The sequence below is a fragment of the Mauremys mutica genome, chromosome 10 (assembly GCF_020497125.1).
Source record: "Mauremys mutica isolate MM-2020 ecotype Southern chromosome 10, ASM2049712v1, whole genome shotgun sequence".
Lineage (NCBI taxonomy): Eukaryota > Metazoa > Chordata > Testudines > Geoemydidae > Mauremys > Mauremys mutica.
This window is the reverse complement of record NC_059081.1, coordinates 44,238,576-44,257,573: the sequence shown is the minus strand read 5'-3', so window position 1 is coordinate 44,257,573 and position 18,998 is coordinate 44,238,576. Positions and strand designations below refer to the sequence as shown.

Genomic DNA, 18,998 nt, shown 5'->3' with positions numbered 1-18,998 from the left:
ATGAGAGCACTTTCCCTCTTATCCCGTGGCAGGTAACTTTGCATAAGAGCCTTTGATGAGGGACCTTGTCAAAGGCTTTCTGAAAATCTAAGTACATTATATCTATTGGATCCCCTTGGTCCACATGCTTGTTGACCCCCTCAAAGAATTCTAGTAGATTAGTGAGGTATGATTTCCCTTTACTAAAATCATGTTGATTCTTCCTCAACAAATTATGTTCATCTATATGTTTGACAGTATTGTTCTTTATTATAGTTTCAACCAGTTTGCCCGGTACTGAAGTCAGGCTCACAGGCCTGTAATTGCCAGAATCACCTCTGGAGCCCTTTTTAAAAATTGGCGTTACATTAGCTATCCTCCAGTCATCTGGTACAGAAGCTGATTTAAATGAAAAACAGGTTGAGTTCCATCTAGGTAGAGCGTGTTTTGAACAGATATTCACTCTTCGGCAGATCACTGAAAAAGCTACTGCTTAGCAAAGCCTCATTTTCATCAATTCTATTGACTTTAAGAAAGCATTCCATAGTCTCTACAGAGACACCCTGTGGAATATTGCTAGAAGCTATGAGATATCAGACAAGCTGCTCAACATAATACTTTAATATAATAGAAGTAGATGTACAGTAAGATTGGATATAGGCCTGGGTGAGTGGTTTGATATTATGACTGGAGTTAGACAAGAATGTTTATCACCAATTCTCCTTGCATTAGCAATAGATTGGGTGATAAAGTGGTCAGCAAGAAGCATAGTAAATGGTGTAAAATGGGTTAGCAGGGATGAATTAAAAGACCATGACTTTGCTGACAATATTGCTTTACTAAGCATGGAACAGAACGATTGCTCTTACATCAGAGGTACAACAAGAAGCAGCAGAAATTGGACTGAAAGTAAATGCAGAGAAAACAAAGATTAGGAAGGTAGGAAATGGAACAACAGATGCAAAGGTGCATGTGGATAGAAAAGAAATGGAACAAGGTGGAAAAGTTCTGCTATATGGGGAGTGTGATGACGTTTGAAGATGGCTGCAATAAAGCGATTCATACAAGATTAGGAAAAGCAAACAGCACTTTTGGAAGTGTGAACACCATCTGATCAAAGAGAGGTTTCCCCACTAAACTGAAGACTATACCGTGTGATTGTATTGAGCATGCTACTGTACAGAGCAGAGACTTGGCTGATGGTGGTGACTGACAGGATGAGACCGGAAGCTGCTCATCACAGATGGCTGAAGAAGATACTATGCTTTTCATGGAAAGACAAAATAACAAATGTGAGAATAGGGGCACTGACAGAACTGGACATGCTAAATAAATTTATCAAAGAGGGCTCAAATGGTTGGGACATGTACATTGTATGGAAGATGGGAGACTTGCTGAGCAAGCAATAAATTGCATACCTAAGGAAGAGAAAAGGAAGTGAGGAAGGCCAAGGAAGAGCTGGCAGAAGAGAGTGAGAGGATATTGAATAAGCTGGCATCATCTAGGAAGAAGTACTACAACTAGTGAATAACTGATCATTGGAGGAACTAGACTGCCTGATGTGTCAGCAACACAAGAGGAACTCAAGTTTAAGGTAAGGACTCATACAAGACTTTCTTTTTTGAGTGCAGTGATCCTTTTCAGGATAGAGGCAGTGGAGCTGAAGCAAACTTTATTCAGGTTGAAAGCCTCAGTTTTGCCTCTGGCTCAGAATTGTTTATATTTAAAAAACACTTTATTTCAGCGTGTTGTTCAAAAATATTTTTGACAATGTTCAAAAGTTCTAGTACAAATTAGTAAATGGTACTGAAAGCTTTACAGCCCTGAAAAGGGTCACAGATTAGTGCACATAGACTTTTCATAGAGTGTGAGATTTAAACCATTTTGAACATCTCATGTCTGCTCCTCAGGGTTCCAAACCTTTAAAGGAAAAATCAGGTACATTGGATGACAATCTAAGGTGAGGATGACTGAGTGCACTGTGATTGCAGCCTATGAATGAATTCAGCCAGTGTCTGCACAACCAAGGGGATGACTGTTGTCCATCTTGAAGGTGTGTTCTAAGTTCCAGCAGTGATCAGGCCTGATGTTTTGAAAATGCAGCACTAAAGAGAGAAAAGAAAACACAAAACCCCACCCATTCCTTCAGAGGTTCTTATTCTGCTACCATCCCACTCATTTGCACCTTCTTGCCTTGAGTGGTTGTTGTTACTATGCAAAGCAACCCTAAGGGCTTGTCTACACTAGCACTTTACAGCACTGCAGAGGTGTGAAAAAACACCCCCATGAGCGCTGCAAGTTTCAGTGCTGTAAAATGGCAGTGTAGACAGTGCATGGCTTGCACTGCTGGGAGATATACCTCTCGTGAAGGTGGGTTTTTTATAGTGCTGGGAGAGCTCTCTCCCAGCACTGGTGCCACAACTGCACAGCCATGTTGAAGCACTGCCGCAGCAGTGCTTTAATGTTGCTAATGAAGACATGCCTTTAGTGATTCAGCATGGTTGGAACTAGTGGAAGGATTTGAAGATAGGGAGAGGAGGATGGACTGCTACTAAACTGAGCAGATGTTAAATTTAGATTTTAAAAAAGAGCCCTTTCTAAATAGGGATTAGCAGTGTGCATGACAATATGTAAACTATCAGCTCTCTGCATATACTCTTTAGAATAACTGGTCTTTCCTGTCCTGCATGGTAGCTTTGTGAAGCATACCCATCTGGTACTGGATGAGATGTACTTGCGATTTGAGTGTAGATTTTTAGAGGTGAAAGACTGTCACCCAAGTCTGTGTTATCTAACCTCCTCCCCATTCTCACATAGCAAATTTTGTTGGGACAGGTAACCTTGCATTGGAACCATGAGAGAAGTCTTGTGTTATACAGGAGATTGACTGAAGTATTGCTTCCCACCATTACTAACAGTACAACAGCAGTACTTTTACCATCTAATCTATTAACTATACATAGTTATTTGCTGTCAAACAAATCAAACTACAGTAGTTAACCCTGACAGCTTTTGATAATCAGTGGGGAAAAAATCTGTCTCTGATTTTCAGGTAGTTTGAAGCCATACCTGGATGATAGCAGATGCTATCTAAGAGAGACAGTATTTGTTACATTGTTCTGAGACATCTTTGTACAGGAAGTGAAAGGTGAATTTATTCTAATAAAATGGGAAGCACTCTGGATCTTCAGCTAGGATTTAAGAAACTGATTTCGTCCTTTAGCTTGTCAGAGTGGTTCTGCTGAGGACTAATATTTTTTTTGGCAAAGTCTCTGCCTGTTTCTTGAACCTGATGATGTAACTGTAGATAATTCATGCAGCTGGAGTCAGAGCAGATGCAGCAGCAGATGAACTAGAAAAAATAAGTCACGTGATAGAACACCAGGAAACAAGCTTGTAGGAAATCTTTTGAGGTTTTTAAATTATTATTTTAATCCAAACACCAGATATTTCTTTGTAGAATATATCCTAATAGTACATGTGGAAAGAATTTTCTTATTTCTTGAAGGCATTACAATAAAAAAAATATCTTAAAACAGTGTTTAAACTAAAAACTAGCAGGTTGAGGTGTGTGAATGAATTTGCAAGAAAGATCACTTATGTTTATGCCCAAGATTTACTAATATTTTAAAACAATCTGACACAGTAAAATGTCTGCATCATTAAAATGCTAATGAAATGGTAAACATCTGCTAAATTTATAATGATAATAAACATTGTCAGCTACATCTTTGTTGTGCCAGTATTCCTGCTTGGTTCATATTTGCATACAAATTTGATTGGGTGATAGTGGGATTGTGTTTGACCTTTAGGGGGAATTTTGGTGCAACTCGGTGTTCCATCCTGCTTGGTTGGATGACTCTCAAGTGTAGAGGTTCTAGCTTTGTCACTTTTGGTCATCTCTTCCTGCTTACATTGCCAGGGATTTTTACAGGGAGGTTGGGGGGAATGAGGAGAGTCAATGGGCCTCTGTGACTTGACTGGCAGGGGTGGTAGAGGAGAGGAATTTTTAAAGTCAACTGGGGTGGGAGGAGAGTGAAAATAGTTGAACACAGGTTTATGTGTGAACTGCCTTCGCTAATCAAACTGTGGGGTGCATGTTTTATGTAAGTTCTGTAGAATCTCTGAATCTATCCTGGTATCCTGAAGATATTCCAGATTTAATTACTCTGACATCCCATATCATGGACTGCACAAATTGCAGTGAGGCTTCTGGTATATGTTGTGTTAAATTTGATATATCAGTAGTCAGCCAGGATGTACCAAGAAGAGCGCACAGAGATATGGAAAAAATAGTGAAAACTTATTTCTATGACAGGTTTCAGAGTAGCAGCCGTGTTAGTCTGTATCCACAAAAAGAACAGGAATACTGGTGGCACCTTAGAGACTAACATTAGTCTCTAAGGTGCACAAGTACTCATGTTCTTATTTCTATGATGAATACTCACCACAGCCTGGTTAAAAGGGATGGGAGGTCAGTCATTACAAAAACTTAGCGTTAATTTTAATTTTAAACTGAAATTATAGCTCAGTTGTAATTGAAGGAATATTTATAAGTTTGGCTAAATCAAAATATGTAAATATTGGTTTACTGAAGAATTAAACTGACAATGGCTGGAACATTACCTAATTAGAAGCACAGTGTGTAATTAAATACATTGTAGCAGTGTGAATACAATACTGCATTCTGTGTATCTAATATATCAGAATCAGCTAGTAAAAATACAATACAGTCATCTTTTTGCAGCTGAGGACAATTCCTTTGGTAAATCTCTTGATGCACTATTATCCTGTTGATCTATTTTTTCATTGCAGATCTGAGGAAGAGGCTGTATGTGCATTAGACTGCCATTAGTTTTTTTAGCATTTATGAATTCACACGAATAAGCTCTGACCTACAGTTAATTAAGCACAATTCTTGATGAGTTTCACAAGTCTATGCAAAATATAAAATCTAATTTACTTAAAGATTTCAAATAGTATTTTAAATTTTGCAAATGATGGGGTTGGGAAAGGAGAAAATGTAGGAAAATTTTATCAGGATTAATCTTCCTCTCAAGAAGGAATGTAACCAGTCTGGTGGGGCACTGCTGCAATCTTCTGTCCATCTCTTCTGTGACCCCAGGATTTACCAGTGTACGAAGAAGGGAGGATTGTGGTCTGTAATTAATCTAATAAACTATAACATTACATTCTTATGCAGTGGCTGAAACTAATGTATTTACCCTCTCCTATTCAGTAATATCTACAAAGGACCTGTCTTGAATGGCAGACTAGCTAATCAACCCATGTAGCCACAGCATCACAACACTCAATCTGATTCTCAAATATAGTAGAATAGATTTTAAATACTGTGTATGAACCTATGCTGGTGAGATCAAAAGAAGAGGGAACAAATGTATTGCCTTTTCCAAGTGAAGTTTCACTCAGTGTCCCACTCAGAGATTCTAAATGCACTGGGCCAGATCTACTTAGCCAGCTCCTACAGACTGCCTGGCATCTCTCAGATGGGGAAAGGAGGAAGAAGGTAACTGGAGGGCTAGTGGTAGGAACAGTATTAATGGAGAGGCAAAGAATCTGTTAGATGGGGGAAAAGGAAGCTAGCAGGTGGAGAAGGCAGATGATCAACTGGCTGTGCTAATTGCAGGGCAATGGACGAATTGACTGGGGTTGGCTGTGTGGTAAAAGGATCAGTTGAGTTGTTGTGGGGAAGAGGATGGATCCCTGATGTTAGAGGATCAGTTGCTTGGTTAAAGATGTATGTGGAGCTGAGGATGTGATCAGTAGGATTGCATGGAAGGGTGTGATACTTTTGATTGACCTGATGAGCTGAGAGGCTGCAGGGGCTGTGCAGCAAAGGTGATGAGTTGGGCAGTTTCAGAGGGAAAAGGGTGGGTTTGGGCAGAGACTGGATTGGCAGCGCTGAGGAGTAATGATGGGTAGGGACTCAGTTGACTGGAAAGCCTTGGAAGGTCAGTGCATTGTTTGTATTAAATGTTTAATTTACAGTATCTAGAAGTCACTTGACACATGAATTGAAGAATATTTTGCAACCCCAAATAGCAGAATGTAAATCCAGTTATTACAGATTTTTGAGTCAATCTTTGAGTCATTCTTGTGCAGCATTAAGCACATTACAGATGCCATTATAAGGGAGAAAAATGAATGCACAACACATGTTAAAAATTTGGAGCTCCAGAAATAACATTTTTAAAGTAAGGTATATAATGAAAAAAAAAGTCTAATCTGGGGTGTGAAAGCCCTCTGTTTCAGAAGAAGAGCAAGGGAAGGGAGCAGGGGGAGAAAGAGACATCTTCGGTGAATGAAGCTCCCTGGCAAATATACAGAATTCCCACTGGAAAATCCAGCCAGAGATTAGGCTGAGAGTTGCCTTCTCCTGCCCTCAGGAGAGGGTGAGGAGAAGGGAAGTGTACAGCCAGGGAACCAGCAAAATGTGGCTTTGCTGTGAACAATTCTGCGAAGAGGGAGAGCATGATCCTCTGCAGATAACCGACAAGCAATTTCTTTGTGGCTATTGGGACACCTGTGCCATTAGATGGACAAATCTCCTACACTTTCTGCTGGTGCAAACCCCTTTGCTCCCCTCCCCCTGTGAGACGAGGGAGTCAGGAGCTGTGCAGAAAGAAAGGATATAGGCCTGCTTTTGTATTAAATATTAATCTGTTCAGTTTTAGACAGTCATCAATTAGGAAAGATTCCACCTGTTTGAGGCCACATTTTCGCTGTGCGTATTTATAAAAAAGGTTCCCGTTGACTGACTATTTGGAAAGCCTTAGTTTGGAAAGAAAGATGTAGGGTTAAATTAAGAAAATATTGTTGAAGGGTGATGTTGAGGCAAAGTAGGAAATTTGGTTTATATTTATGCTGTGTGGTTATTTAGTATAAACATATGTTGTGGGCTTACTACTTATTTCTTGATTTCTTACATTTTTAATCAGTAGGCCTTTTTTTAGATTAAAAAAAATCTTTGAGTCATTCTTGTGCAGCATTAAGCACATTACAGATGCCATTATAAGGGAGAAAAATGAATGCACAACACATGTTAAAAATACCTCTGTATCCCAGCTTGCATAAATGTCCACTCTCACTGATCTCATAGGCAACCCTGAATTGCAAAAGCATCCGTTTGTAATAGGTGCCAGCCCTGCCTTTCTGGCTCATCAGAATTTTTGAGCCTTAGAAGTGTTTTTATTCTGCCTGTCCAATGTGATTTATGCACCATATGTCTCCTCTTCAGAATCTGAGCAACTATGGGCATGGGGAAGTGTTCTGCCTCATCTAGACTGGGAAGAAGTAGGCATGTTTTAATTGTATTAACTCCTACTGAACCACTTTATCAAATGTGTGTCAAGTTTATTTCTTACAGGTTGTTAGCCAGAGGTGATATTTCTCTACCTTTACAGAGTGTATGTGCATAAAGAAAGGGCATTTTTGTCTAAGAGGGAATGATGAATTCCTATTTTTGGTTTGTTCTTGGCAGGCAGTACATGCCATACTACTACACTTCCTGCCCTTGTGCGCACACCGACTCTGATGATGCAGCCTTCACTGGATATCAAGCCCTTTATGTCCTTTCCTGTGGACAGTAGTTCTGCTGTTGGACTCTTCCCGAATTTTAACACAGTAAGTAAATTTGTGTTGATGTTATTAGCCCCCTCCTCAGTCTATGCTTTCTCTGCAGATTCTAATAATCAGTACATGAAGCTTGTCTTACAACACTCTGTGTTGGTTACATCAAACGTTAGATAACCCTTTTCAAACCTTATGATAGCTAATTTCTGACATATGGAACAGTGACAGAATGAAATTCAGTATTCATTTGTATATACCTTCCCTTTTAGCCCATCTTGTTGCATGGTTCCTGATTCACGGTTACTGTCGAGGTTCCAACAAATACAAACTACTTACTTTTGGGGATGTGGTTGGCATGTAAAAAGAACAACACAATGTACAGTTAGCAAGCAATAGTGGTCTGGTGTGAGCCGTGTGTGCATGTGAACATGCACGCATATATTATGAAATAGAAAGACTAAAGACGATTTTCAAAAAAAATAGATCATTTTCATATTAAAGATAATAGGCAAGCCTTCAGCTGATACAAATCAGCCTAAAACCATTGTAACCAATGGAGTTACTCAGACTTTTGCTAATTGAATATCTGGCCTATCACTAAATGAAGAGAAGTGAAACTGAAATTGATGTTTAATCAGCCAAGGTGAAAAACAATTTCTCATTAACTCATGTTTACTTTTGATTCATTTTCTGTTTACTGTGTTTTTCATCTGAAGAGTTGCACCTCTATTTTTGCAATGCATTTTCAGTAAAATGACGGCAACGTGCAGTTAAATCATTGACAAAGCTGCTGCCCAATTTTTTTGAGTAAAAATAATTGTTTTCCAGTCTAATCTTTATTTTTAATTGCTCTTCCTTCCTTAGTTGCCCCATAATAGATTCTAAATATTATTAAAATCTCTATTGTTAATATCCTTTACAGTTCATTAAATTATTCCCATATGCTTATTGCATACAACTTAAAATTAATATTTTGTATGTTTGCTGAACTTGTTTTTTTTCCATGTTCAGATAATTCCTCAGGGAATCAGTCTGTAAATAACAAGTTAATAGCAACAGAAGGAGAATGGTTCAGGTCATTGTGTGAATAAATTCTGTCCAGGCAGTAAATGTAGTTAGTTCATACATAAGGATTACATGAATTGTATAGCATCATAGTTGTCACTGTAGTGAGAAAAAAAGTGCATTATCAGCACCACCAGACAGTGCTTATTTGAACCACTGCCAAATGTTTCCTTTTGCAAACTTATCTTCTGTATGACGTGAAAACAGCAAGAGGATTTTTCCTCATGACTTGTAAATATATTCTGCAGAGAGGTCTTGTCTTGTGTTGTGGTACATAGTGCTGGAGGGTGATTATGAAGTAGTATCCCAGCAACTTCTTTCAAAGACCATTATAAGACATTTTGAATATTAATGTATTCATTGGAAAATACACACAAGATGTATGTGTGCATATGCAAAAAAGCATTCCAGATGTGCTTAAGGTGTGAGGGAGCTGGAACCAAAAATGGTACTGCAAATGAGGGCATACCATTCTCCAATACACAATCATTGTGATATGTTCTGTTCTAAGGTACTTAAGCATCTTATTTGTTTTTCTTTGTTTAATGCTGCTGTACATTAGCCAGACTCTTTAACTGAACTACTTCTCTGAGGAATCTGCAAATGTCAAGCCTATCAGTATGCATTATTTGTTACCATTATTACTGACCGTTTAAATTGCAGTAGTATCTGGAGGCCAGTCTGACTGGACATGCTGACTGTTTTTGCCTACACGTATTTCTTTACACTTACCCAAGCTAACTTCCATCTGCCTCGTCCCCGATCCAGTGTTTAAACCCACCTGGAGCCACTCACAATTCTGTGGTATTTAGTATCCAAAAGAGCAGCAAACTTCAGCTACTTGCTGTCTGCTTTCTCCCTTGAAATCATTGATAACTATATTAAACAGCACTGGTATGTGTCACAGACACACCACGTTTTAACCTCCATTCTCTGAGCAGCAGTAGTTTACTTTTACTCCCTTTTTAATTCGCAAGAATTTGCCCCCTCCGCCCCCATTATTTATTTTCCTTAATAGCCTTTTATGATGGGCTTTGTCATTTGCTAATGGGCACAATCATCCCTGACTGTCTTGTATTCATTCTTATTAACTAAACATATGCACTGAAAATTATATATTTTACATCATGATAATATGAGTGATGGCTTTAGGACCAAACCCTGTGGTTTTTCTCTGTCATTGTAAGCCTGAGCAAACGGTGTGTAGGGCGGGGTGGGAGAGGGGGTGTATGTGAAATCTGATCTCTCAAACATTGCAAAATTTAGGTAGACAAAAGGGAACCCAAATGAATGAATAATGTATGTAAGATCTAGGTCACCTATGTCTGGGCCTGAAGGAAGCCATACAATTAAAAGGGCTTTGCATCATCTTCCCAAGTGCCAATAGCACATCATGGATTAACAGTATGCATTAGATATTGTAGGACCCTGTGAGTTTCCAGGCCTAGAAACCTACAGATTTCCCCCATGAGAGTAAATAAAAGAAATTTAGGCCCTGATCTCATAATGAATTAGCATTAACCACTGTGAAGTCCAATTAACTTCGATGGGCTAGATACAAAGGCTGGATCAGGGCCTTCATTTATGTCTCCATTCCTTTTTGAGGTTTGGAAAAGAACGCCTGAAAATGAAACATCATGGGATATACTTGTCTCTGTTTGTATTGAACTGTCAGCTCGCTAAATGTTTTCTAAAACTCGACATAGGTGGAGATGATTTCTGGCTTGTTAATTGTAATGACTCAACAAGAAAAGAGCTTCTGCTTTACATTTGATGATGCAGCAAGTATCAGGGCAAGAAAATACAATGATGATAAATGGTAGTAAATGGAAAATGTCTTAAAAGGAACATCCCTGAGACAGCACGTTCTTTCCTGAAGAGCATGGTATTTCCAGAAGAATTCTCTCCTTTATTTATGGAAGTATATATAAAACTAGGTTAGACTCTTTTGTAAATAGTTAATCTTGACAGTTTTTAATACTGAAAACATCTGTGATACTACAGATGTAACGTAAGTATTCTCACTTCATTTGCTAAAATATGCTGTTTTTTTATTAGTTGTTTCTCTGCCTGCATGGGTTATTTTTAAGTGTAATATACATTTTCTGCACTGATTTGATTTTGTGTGTGTGTTTATTTTCCTGACTGAATTGATTGTGTGGCTCAGTAAGAAGCTTTAGAATATGTGGTGGCTCTGGATTTTAATTACGTGTATATTCAGCCTACCATTGGCCTTATATTTAAAATGTAATTTAAATCAAATTGCTGCCTCCCTGTGTGGGTGCAGTAAATGGGGGACAAAAATGAACGGATCTCCCTCCCATGGTATTTATTTAAGGAGGAGCTTTAGTTTGGTTGCTGCTGTTCAGGGCGCTAAGGGGGAAGCCAATGCAGACAGCACTAACAAGGCCAGAAAATATGTGTCAGAGTAGGCGTGGCCCTGCCAGGAACTGGACCTTGATTGCAGAGTACCCCTTTAACAGAAGTGTAGCAACTGTCACCTCAAGTGCGCTTCCCCAATCAGCCTTCAGATATTGTTTGCCCTCCTACTGAATAGAAATAATGACTTCGCTGAGCAAAGGTCTTTTACTGATCTTCCCTGTCCTACACAGCTCTAACTCATCCACAGCAGAATCCTATATGTACAACTTGTGCTGGTGTAAATTGACACATGGATCTGAGGATCTAGCCCTTTCTATGTAAGATATGGCATTTTATGAGTTGTATACCCAATTTACAGGTAACATACTGTACAAAAATGTGCTTATTAATCTGAGTTCATTTTTAGCCTGCAAAAAATTGTATGTTTAGAAATTATTAAAACCTTCGAAAATTGGTTAATTGATTCTAGACAAGTATATTTTTAGACATCTATTGTTAAAACAATAGGTTAGCTCACCCATCACCTACAAGCATGTCAGCTGAAGTTATCTCTGAAGGAAATGTATTGTTACATAAAAAAAACAAAACTAAGATAAAAACATTAAGGTTGCAAAGACAAGCACTCAAAAGTTAGGAAATGTCATAAGTAAGGATGCCTGTGCAACCTTAATTTGGCCCCTTATGCATATGCATTATGATACAGTCTTTAATTATATAATCACTGCCTCATTCACCACACAACTTCTAGCTCCTGCAACAAATAAGGCAAGGAGCCTACAGACAACAGCCTCTTTCAGCACCCAGCTATGATTAATTGCCTGATCACCATCCATTCTGTGTACTGAATGAGGCTGTGGTCTTGCAGAAAAAATAGTTTGTGATCAGGTAGCAAAAAGTATAGCACAGTGCATATGCACAACGTTATAACTAGCTGGGAAATAGAATTATTTAGAATAGAAATATTCATACAATAAAATTCTGTTCTTGGAAATTGCAATTTTACCACAAAAATTATGATTTTGCAGAAAGTGAATTTTCAGTCAGAGTTCTCAACCAGCTCTAGTGACAAGCAACTGAAAATAGGATCTTTTATTAGAAAGTGTTGAGTAGCCTACCTTGTTGCTAGCTGTGCCGTCTACAATGAGAGGTGTATGTTTTCCAAAAGACAAGAAGATTTCTACTGTCTCCTCAAAAGAGTGGATTTTGGAAGAGAGCAGCACTCCATGATGTAAATTTCTTCAAAGTAATACAAGCGAACTGTCATTCTGTTACTGTGTAAAAGCAATATCAAACAGTTTCTGAGTATCATAATAGAAAATAATCAGCAATTCATATGCTTTCCTTCCGAGTTTGCCTTGGCCTCGGGGATAATCAAGCATTATAATCTCAGTGGCAGCTTTCATATTAGTGAAATATTCCACATCTAACTAGATCCTGATGGATTTCTAAATGCCAACTCGCACCTTCACGTTTTGGAAAACTGGGAGGGTACCGTGGTCTAGTTATTGCTGCAGTGCCTATTCCTCTTCAAGCAGGGCACATAGGCTGATTCTGTACTCATTTATGGGTCCCCTCTCACAAACTGGACAGAGGCATCCAGAGCTGTCAGTCCAGATGAGCCAGATTGGTGGGAGGGAATAGCTGCCTGATAACTTACTGTCAGAAGCCACTGCCTCTGCTCTAGTCCTGGGCAGGCAGCTCAGAGCCACTCACTCCAGACATGTCATGGAGTCACCAGGCCGATGCTCTGGAACTGATCTGTATGAAGCCAGTCAGGACTCTGGTGCAGCATGCCTCCTCTCTCTGAGCATGCAGTCTCTAGGGCAAGAAGCTTACACAGCTTCGGCCTTCCTGGATCTGACCTTGGAGCATTCAGCATCCCTTTTCACACCGTGCGCTTCCTGCAATGAGTCTGCCTGGGCAGGGCTCCTGGGGAAGCAAACAGTCCTGCAAGTCAACTCCGCAGTCAGACGTGACTTTCAGCCAGTGTGTGAAACAGAAGGTTTATTAGTTGACAGGAACACAAGGTAGAACAGAACTTGTTAGCATAGAAATCAGTGACTTTCAGCCAAGTCCATCTTGGGGGAACCCCGGCCCACACACCCTGGAGTCCCCCACAGCAGACTAAACTTGACCCTGCTGCCTTGACTCTGACATGCCCATTGCTCCTCCTCCAGTCTTTGGGTCGCTTTCCTGGGCAAAGTGTCACCTGGCTGCATCCCCCTCCTGGTACTCAGGTTACGAAGGGCACCATCCAGAGTTAACACGCAGGCGGCTGGACTGTGCCCAGAGGGGGCTGATGAAGACCAGGGGAGCTAAGGAGGAGCTCCTGGCTAGCTGTGGGGCTGAGCAAAGACTGAGCCCAGAGCCTAGACAGACCAAGTGAGGGTACCAGAATGGACCCTGCTGGTCTGGTTAAAGGCTGAGCCCATTTAGGGCTGCTGAAAAGGACACACACAACTGAGGATACCACGATGGATCCCTGTTGGACTGTTACAGGAGAGCAGTTTCTCTAGGGAGGATGCCTTGGTGGGAATGTAAAGACTGTATACCCTGGAAGGGGTTTGTTTGTTTTTTCCACATGCAGACAGCTCCGGTCACTGAAGACCTGCCGAAGAAACCATCGGCCAGCGGGGCACTCGCAAGAGGCAAGTGCCACCCTGTTCCAACCAAGAACTAAGAAATAGCAGGCTTACACCTGACCAGAACGGGGGGTGCTCTGGTGAGGCAGGTGCTGCCCCATTCCAAAGCAGAGAGATTGCAGGCTCACATCAACCAGGAGGTGGCGCTCGTGAGGCAGGTGCTGACCCTGTTACAGTCACACACAAATTGCAGCTGGTAAGGAGAAGCTTCTACTTTTCTATTGAGACTTTTGTCCTTATCGTCTCAATTCATGTTCAAGACATATTCTTTCTTTAAGTTTCAGGTTAGATCTGATTAATCATGAAGAAATCCTTCATTGATTCCTTTCCACACTTTACTTTTACCAGAAGTTCTTCAAAGGATATTGATTAATGTGTTTTGCTGATCAAAAGACTATTGATTTTTAAGTCAAGAAAACACATTGCTCCCTTAGTTGATTACAAGGAGTGGATGACAGTTATCAACTGGTATACCAATGGCAGACTCAGCCCTGGTCTGCCTTTCATCTTTATATTTGGGATTTTGCAACATGGCTATAATAAAAATGTGCTCTAGTCAACGTATTGTTTCTAGGGCTGTCAATCACAGTTAACTCACGCAATTAACTCAAAAATTAATCATGATTAATTGCATTTATAGCAATAGAATACCAATTAAAATGTATTAAATATTTTTGGATGTTTTTCTACATTTTCAATATTGATTTCAATTACAACACAGAATACAAAGTGCACAGTGCTCACTTTATATTATTATTTTTATTACAAATATATGCACTGTAAAATGATAAAAGAAATAGTATTTTTCAATTAAGCTCATACAAGTACTGTAGTGCAATCTTTTTATCATGAAAGTGCAACTTACAAATGCAGATTTTTTTTGGTTACATAACTACACTCAAAAACAAAACAGTGTAAAACTTTAGAGCCTACAAGTCCACTCAGTCCTACTTCTTATTTTGCCAATCGCTAAGACAAACAAGTTTGTTTACATTGACGAGATACTGCTGCCTGATTTATTTACAATGTCACCTGAAAGTGAGACCAGGCATTCACATGGAACTTTTGTAGCCAGCATTGCAAGGTATTTACATGCCAGATATGCTAAACACTTGTGTGCCTCTTCATGCTTTGGGCACCATTCCAGAGGACATGCTTCCATGCTGATGATGCTCATTAAAAATAATGCATCAATTAAATTTGTGACTGTACTCCTTGTGGAGAGAATTGTATGTCTCCTGCTCTGTTTTACCCACATTCTGCATATATTTCATGTTGTAGCAGTCTCAGATGATGACCCAGCACGTACTCATTTTAAGAACACTTTCATGGCAGATTTGACAAAACGCAAAGAAGGTAGCCATGTGAGATTTCTAAAAATAGCTACAGCACTCAACCCAAGGTTTAAGAATCTGAAGTGCCATCCAAAATCTGAGAGGGACGAGGTGTGGAGCATGCTTTTAGAAGTCTTAAAAGAGCAACACTCTGATGCGGAAACTACAGAACCCAAACCACCAAAAAAGAAAATCAATCTTCTGCTGGTGGCATCTGACTCAAATGATGAAAATGAACATGCGTCAGTTTGCACTGCTTTGGATCATTATCAAGCAAAACCCATCATCAGCATGGAAGTATGTCCTCTGGAATGGTGGTTGTAGGATGAAGGGATATATGAATCTTTAGCACATCTGGCCCGTAAATATCTTGCAATGCCAGTTACAACAGTGCCATGTGAATGCCTGTTCTCACTTTCAGGTGACATTGTAAACAAGAAGCAAGTAGCATTATCTCCTGCAAATTGTAACTAACCTTGTTTGTCTGAGTGATTGGCTGACCAAGAAGTAAGACTGAGTGGACTTGTAGGCAATAAAGTGGCGGGAAGGGCGGCCAGCACATCCCTCGGCCTGCACCACTTCCTGTAGCCCCCATTGGCCTGGAGCGGCAAACCACGGCCAGTTGGAGCCGCGATCAGCCGAAACTGTGGAGGCAGCAGGTAAACAAACCGGCCCGGACCGCCAGGGGCTTTCCCTGAACAAGTGGTGGCTCGACTTTGAGAAGCACTGCACTACAGTACTTGTATGAGGAGAATTGAAAAATACAATTTTTTAGTTTTTACAGTGCCAATATTTATAATAAAAAATAAATATAAAGTGAGTACTGTATTCTGTACACTTCGTATTCTGTATTGTTATTGGAATTAAAATTTTAAAATGTAGTAAACATCCGAAAATATTTAAAATAATGGTATTCTATTGTTTAACAGCGCGATTAATCATGATTAATTTTTTAAATCACTTGACAGCCCTACTTGTTTCCTCTCTCTAGCTATTGTATTTTATATGTATATGGAAAGTAGCAGTGTTAGAGCTGGCCAGTAAAGATTAGGCTTCTCATGTCTTTTTTGTTCCCCACATACTTGGCCCAGCCCAAGTTCCCTTTGTACGGCTCAGCATCACAAAGGGGACTTACAGCTGCCTTTGTGGGGATGCTGGGAATTTCCATATCATCCAGAGATGGCATAAAGTCTGTACTTCCCACACCCTCTATCCTTCATAGCATGAGCATTCTGGGGGTGAGAGGGGATTCCTCCAGCTAGCACAATTTAGAGCAGCCCTCTTCTAGGGAAAGGGATTGTTCAATCCCCAGCCAGTTTCAAGTTCAGGGGAGATGAAAAGGGGGCTTAGAGTCACATTTGCTTCCCCTCACATCAGCATTTTTTCATATAGATTTTCTTGTCTCATTCTAACAGACCCACTGTAACCAGAATAACCCTGCTTTCAGTGTATGTTAAACATTTAATATAAAGAGACACATTTTGAGTAAGGATTTGACTTCTTGCACGTCTTAGAAACAGTAACATGATTTCATTCTCCCTCCACCCACCCCCCCACCCGATCTGGAGACAAAAATAGGTATGTTTTTTCCAAATGTGAATCAGATTTTGAGTAACTGCATCATTAATAATAAATAAGTTACATAACCTCTTCGTCAGAGGCTCATAAAGTGCTTTAAACACTTTAAATAGCCTTCTCAACATCTCTGTGAGGTTGTAAATACTACAACCATCACTGTATGGATGAGTAATACAAAGCATAGAGTTTAAGTGACTTGCCTAAGGTTAAATGGTGAGTCAGTACAGCCCCTAGTAGATCCCAGATTTCCATATTCCCAAACTTATGCTCACTATTCGAGCTTCCTCCCTTGAATTTCTGACTTGTCTTTACTAGTTTGCATTTCACAGTCCTATATATTTTCCATACAGACACTAATGTAATAGTGGTGTACACTGGCTGAGCTAAAAGAGAAACTGTTAACTTAATACTCTCAAGCTGGATTCCATTTCCAATAAAAAGGAAACCTTTAGTCTCAAATTCACCAATTTCTCTCTCTCTGAAATCTCTTTTGTCAGTGTACTTATCCTAAAGTGTCTTCAGCATCTTTTAGGTTGTTTAAATCGGCTTCAAACCAGCAGTCTTATCTGAAGTGTAACATTTCCTGTCATAAGGGGAACCTGTCTTGTAAACAGTTCAGGATGGTATCCTGAATACCATCCTCCAGTTAAGGATCAGTTGTCACTGACATTATAAACCCAGGTTTTTTTTAGAGAACAGTGCTCCCTTCCTGAGAATACCCTGCATAGGGGTCTGGGCCCTCTGTCAGTACTTTTCCTGTAGAGTGTCCTTCTGATTCTTAATAGTTTGAGCCAGGATCTTTGTAAAGAACAGATAAGGGGTTTACTCTATTATAGTTTTTAAAATTATCCTCTTCATTACTTTCTATTTTTTACAGCACCAGCAGTATGTGTGCAGAGCAGATTATTTCCAGGGGCTCAGTTTCGCACACTGAAAGCACCAAACAAGAAATTATTTTTAGCCTTTATTAAACACATACAAAAATAATGAATGGGGGGGGGGGGGCAGAGAGAACAGTCAAAACCCCCAACATAGTAATTTTAAAAAATTCCCATAAATGTGCATTTTTTGAGTTTCTGAATCTGTCTCTGTAGAGTTTTTTAAAGGCCTAATCCCTTGCTTGAATGTTTCTTAACTCTTGTTGCTGGAGGGAGCGGGAAGGAGATCTAGTTTTAGATGAAAGTTTTTTATTAAAGTCTGAACTTGTTTATTTTTCAGACAAAACAAGACAGACACACACACGAAGGGAGAAAAGAAAAAGAATAGCAAAAGATCAGAAAATGTAACTTTTGTGTCTGATTGTTGTTCAATTCTTGAAAGACCACAGGTAGAGAAAGTGGTGCACTACTCAACTAACCACTCCTTCAGTAGGGAATTTGACATGCCTTGCTCTGAAAACCTTTTTCTTGGCTGATTTCTGAGATGCAAAGTTTTACTGACGTCCGGCTGTTGGGCCTTATGCTTAGGCTGCCAAACTGGGCATAGCAGAGCATTGCAAGATTATATTTGTCTGAGTCAGACTCTTATTAGAAGGAAAGAGAGAGAGAGAGGTAGGAGTGAGGTGGAAATTAACACATGAGATGGAGAATAGTAGGCATCTTAGAATAACATCTCAAGAGGTTTTCAAGGCACCCCATAGAGATGGCGATCTCATCTGGTTATTTTCTCTTTGTATGATCTGTTCATAACATCTTTCAGGGTCAGGTAAAGGAAGATCTAACAGTGTGAATGATAGTAAATCCCTAGGTCTCAGCACAGAGTGGCAGAGAAGAATTAGTGACCATGATGGTGATGGAGAACATTAGTTCCCAGTGCTATGCTGTTGACAAAAGGGTTAACGCAATCCTTGGATGAAGATACAGGGGCATATTGATTAGGACCAGGAAAATATTACAGTATTGGTTAAACTGCTACTGGGATACTGTCTAGTTCTGGTGTCCACACTTCACAAAAGATGATGGAAAAACTGGAGAGGTATTAGAGAAAAGCTACAAAATGATCTGAGGTCTGGAAAAGATGCCTTATCATGAGACACTTAAGCAGCTTAATCTATTTAGCCTAACAAAGAGAGGGTTAAGAAGTGATGCGATTACAATCTATAAGTACCTACGCATGGAGAAGGTGTCATACTCAGGCTGCCCTTCTAATCTAAGAGAGACAGTTTCACTAGCTAGAAATTGAAGTAGGAAAACTTTATACTAACAATAAGACTCAACTTTTAAATTGTGAGGGTAATTAGTCATTGGAATGGTTTCCTGAGGGAGGTGGTAAATTCATCATCACTTGGAACTTTTAAATGGAGATTGGATGTCTTTCTGAAAAAACAATGCTCTGGCTAACCACAAGTTATGGGATTTCATAGTAGGGAAGGGTAGCTCTCCACTGGGTGTGGGTCAAAGGCTTGTGCTACTCAGGAAGTCAGACA

The 18,998-nt window shown here is 39.8% G+C and overlaps 1 protein-coding gene across 6 annotated transcripts in view; it reads left to right on the top strand.

Moving 5' to 3' along the window:
- ZNF385B (zinc finger protein 385B) overlaps positions 1-18,998 on the top strand; it is a 242,038-nt gene that overhangs the window by 146,918 nt on the left and 76,122 nt on the right. For all 6 annotated transcript variants that reach the window (XM_045032910.1, XM_045032911.1, XM_045032915.1 and 3 more), the window contains one exon: positions 7,481-7,623. In XM_045032910.1, the coding sequence (XP_044888845.1) occupies positions 7,481-7,623 (143 nt within the window). The remainder of the gene's footprint in view (positions 1-7,480; positions 7,624-18,998) is intronic.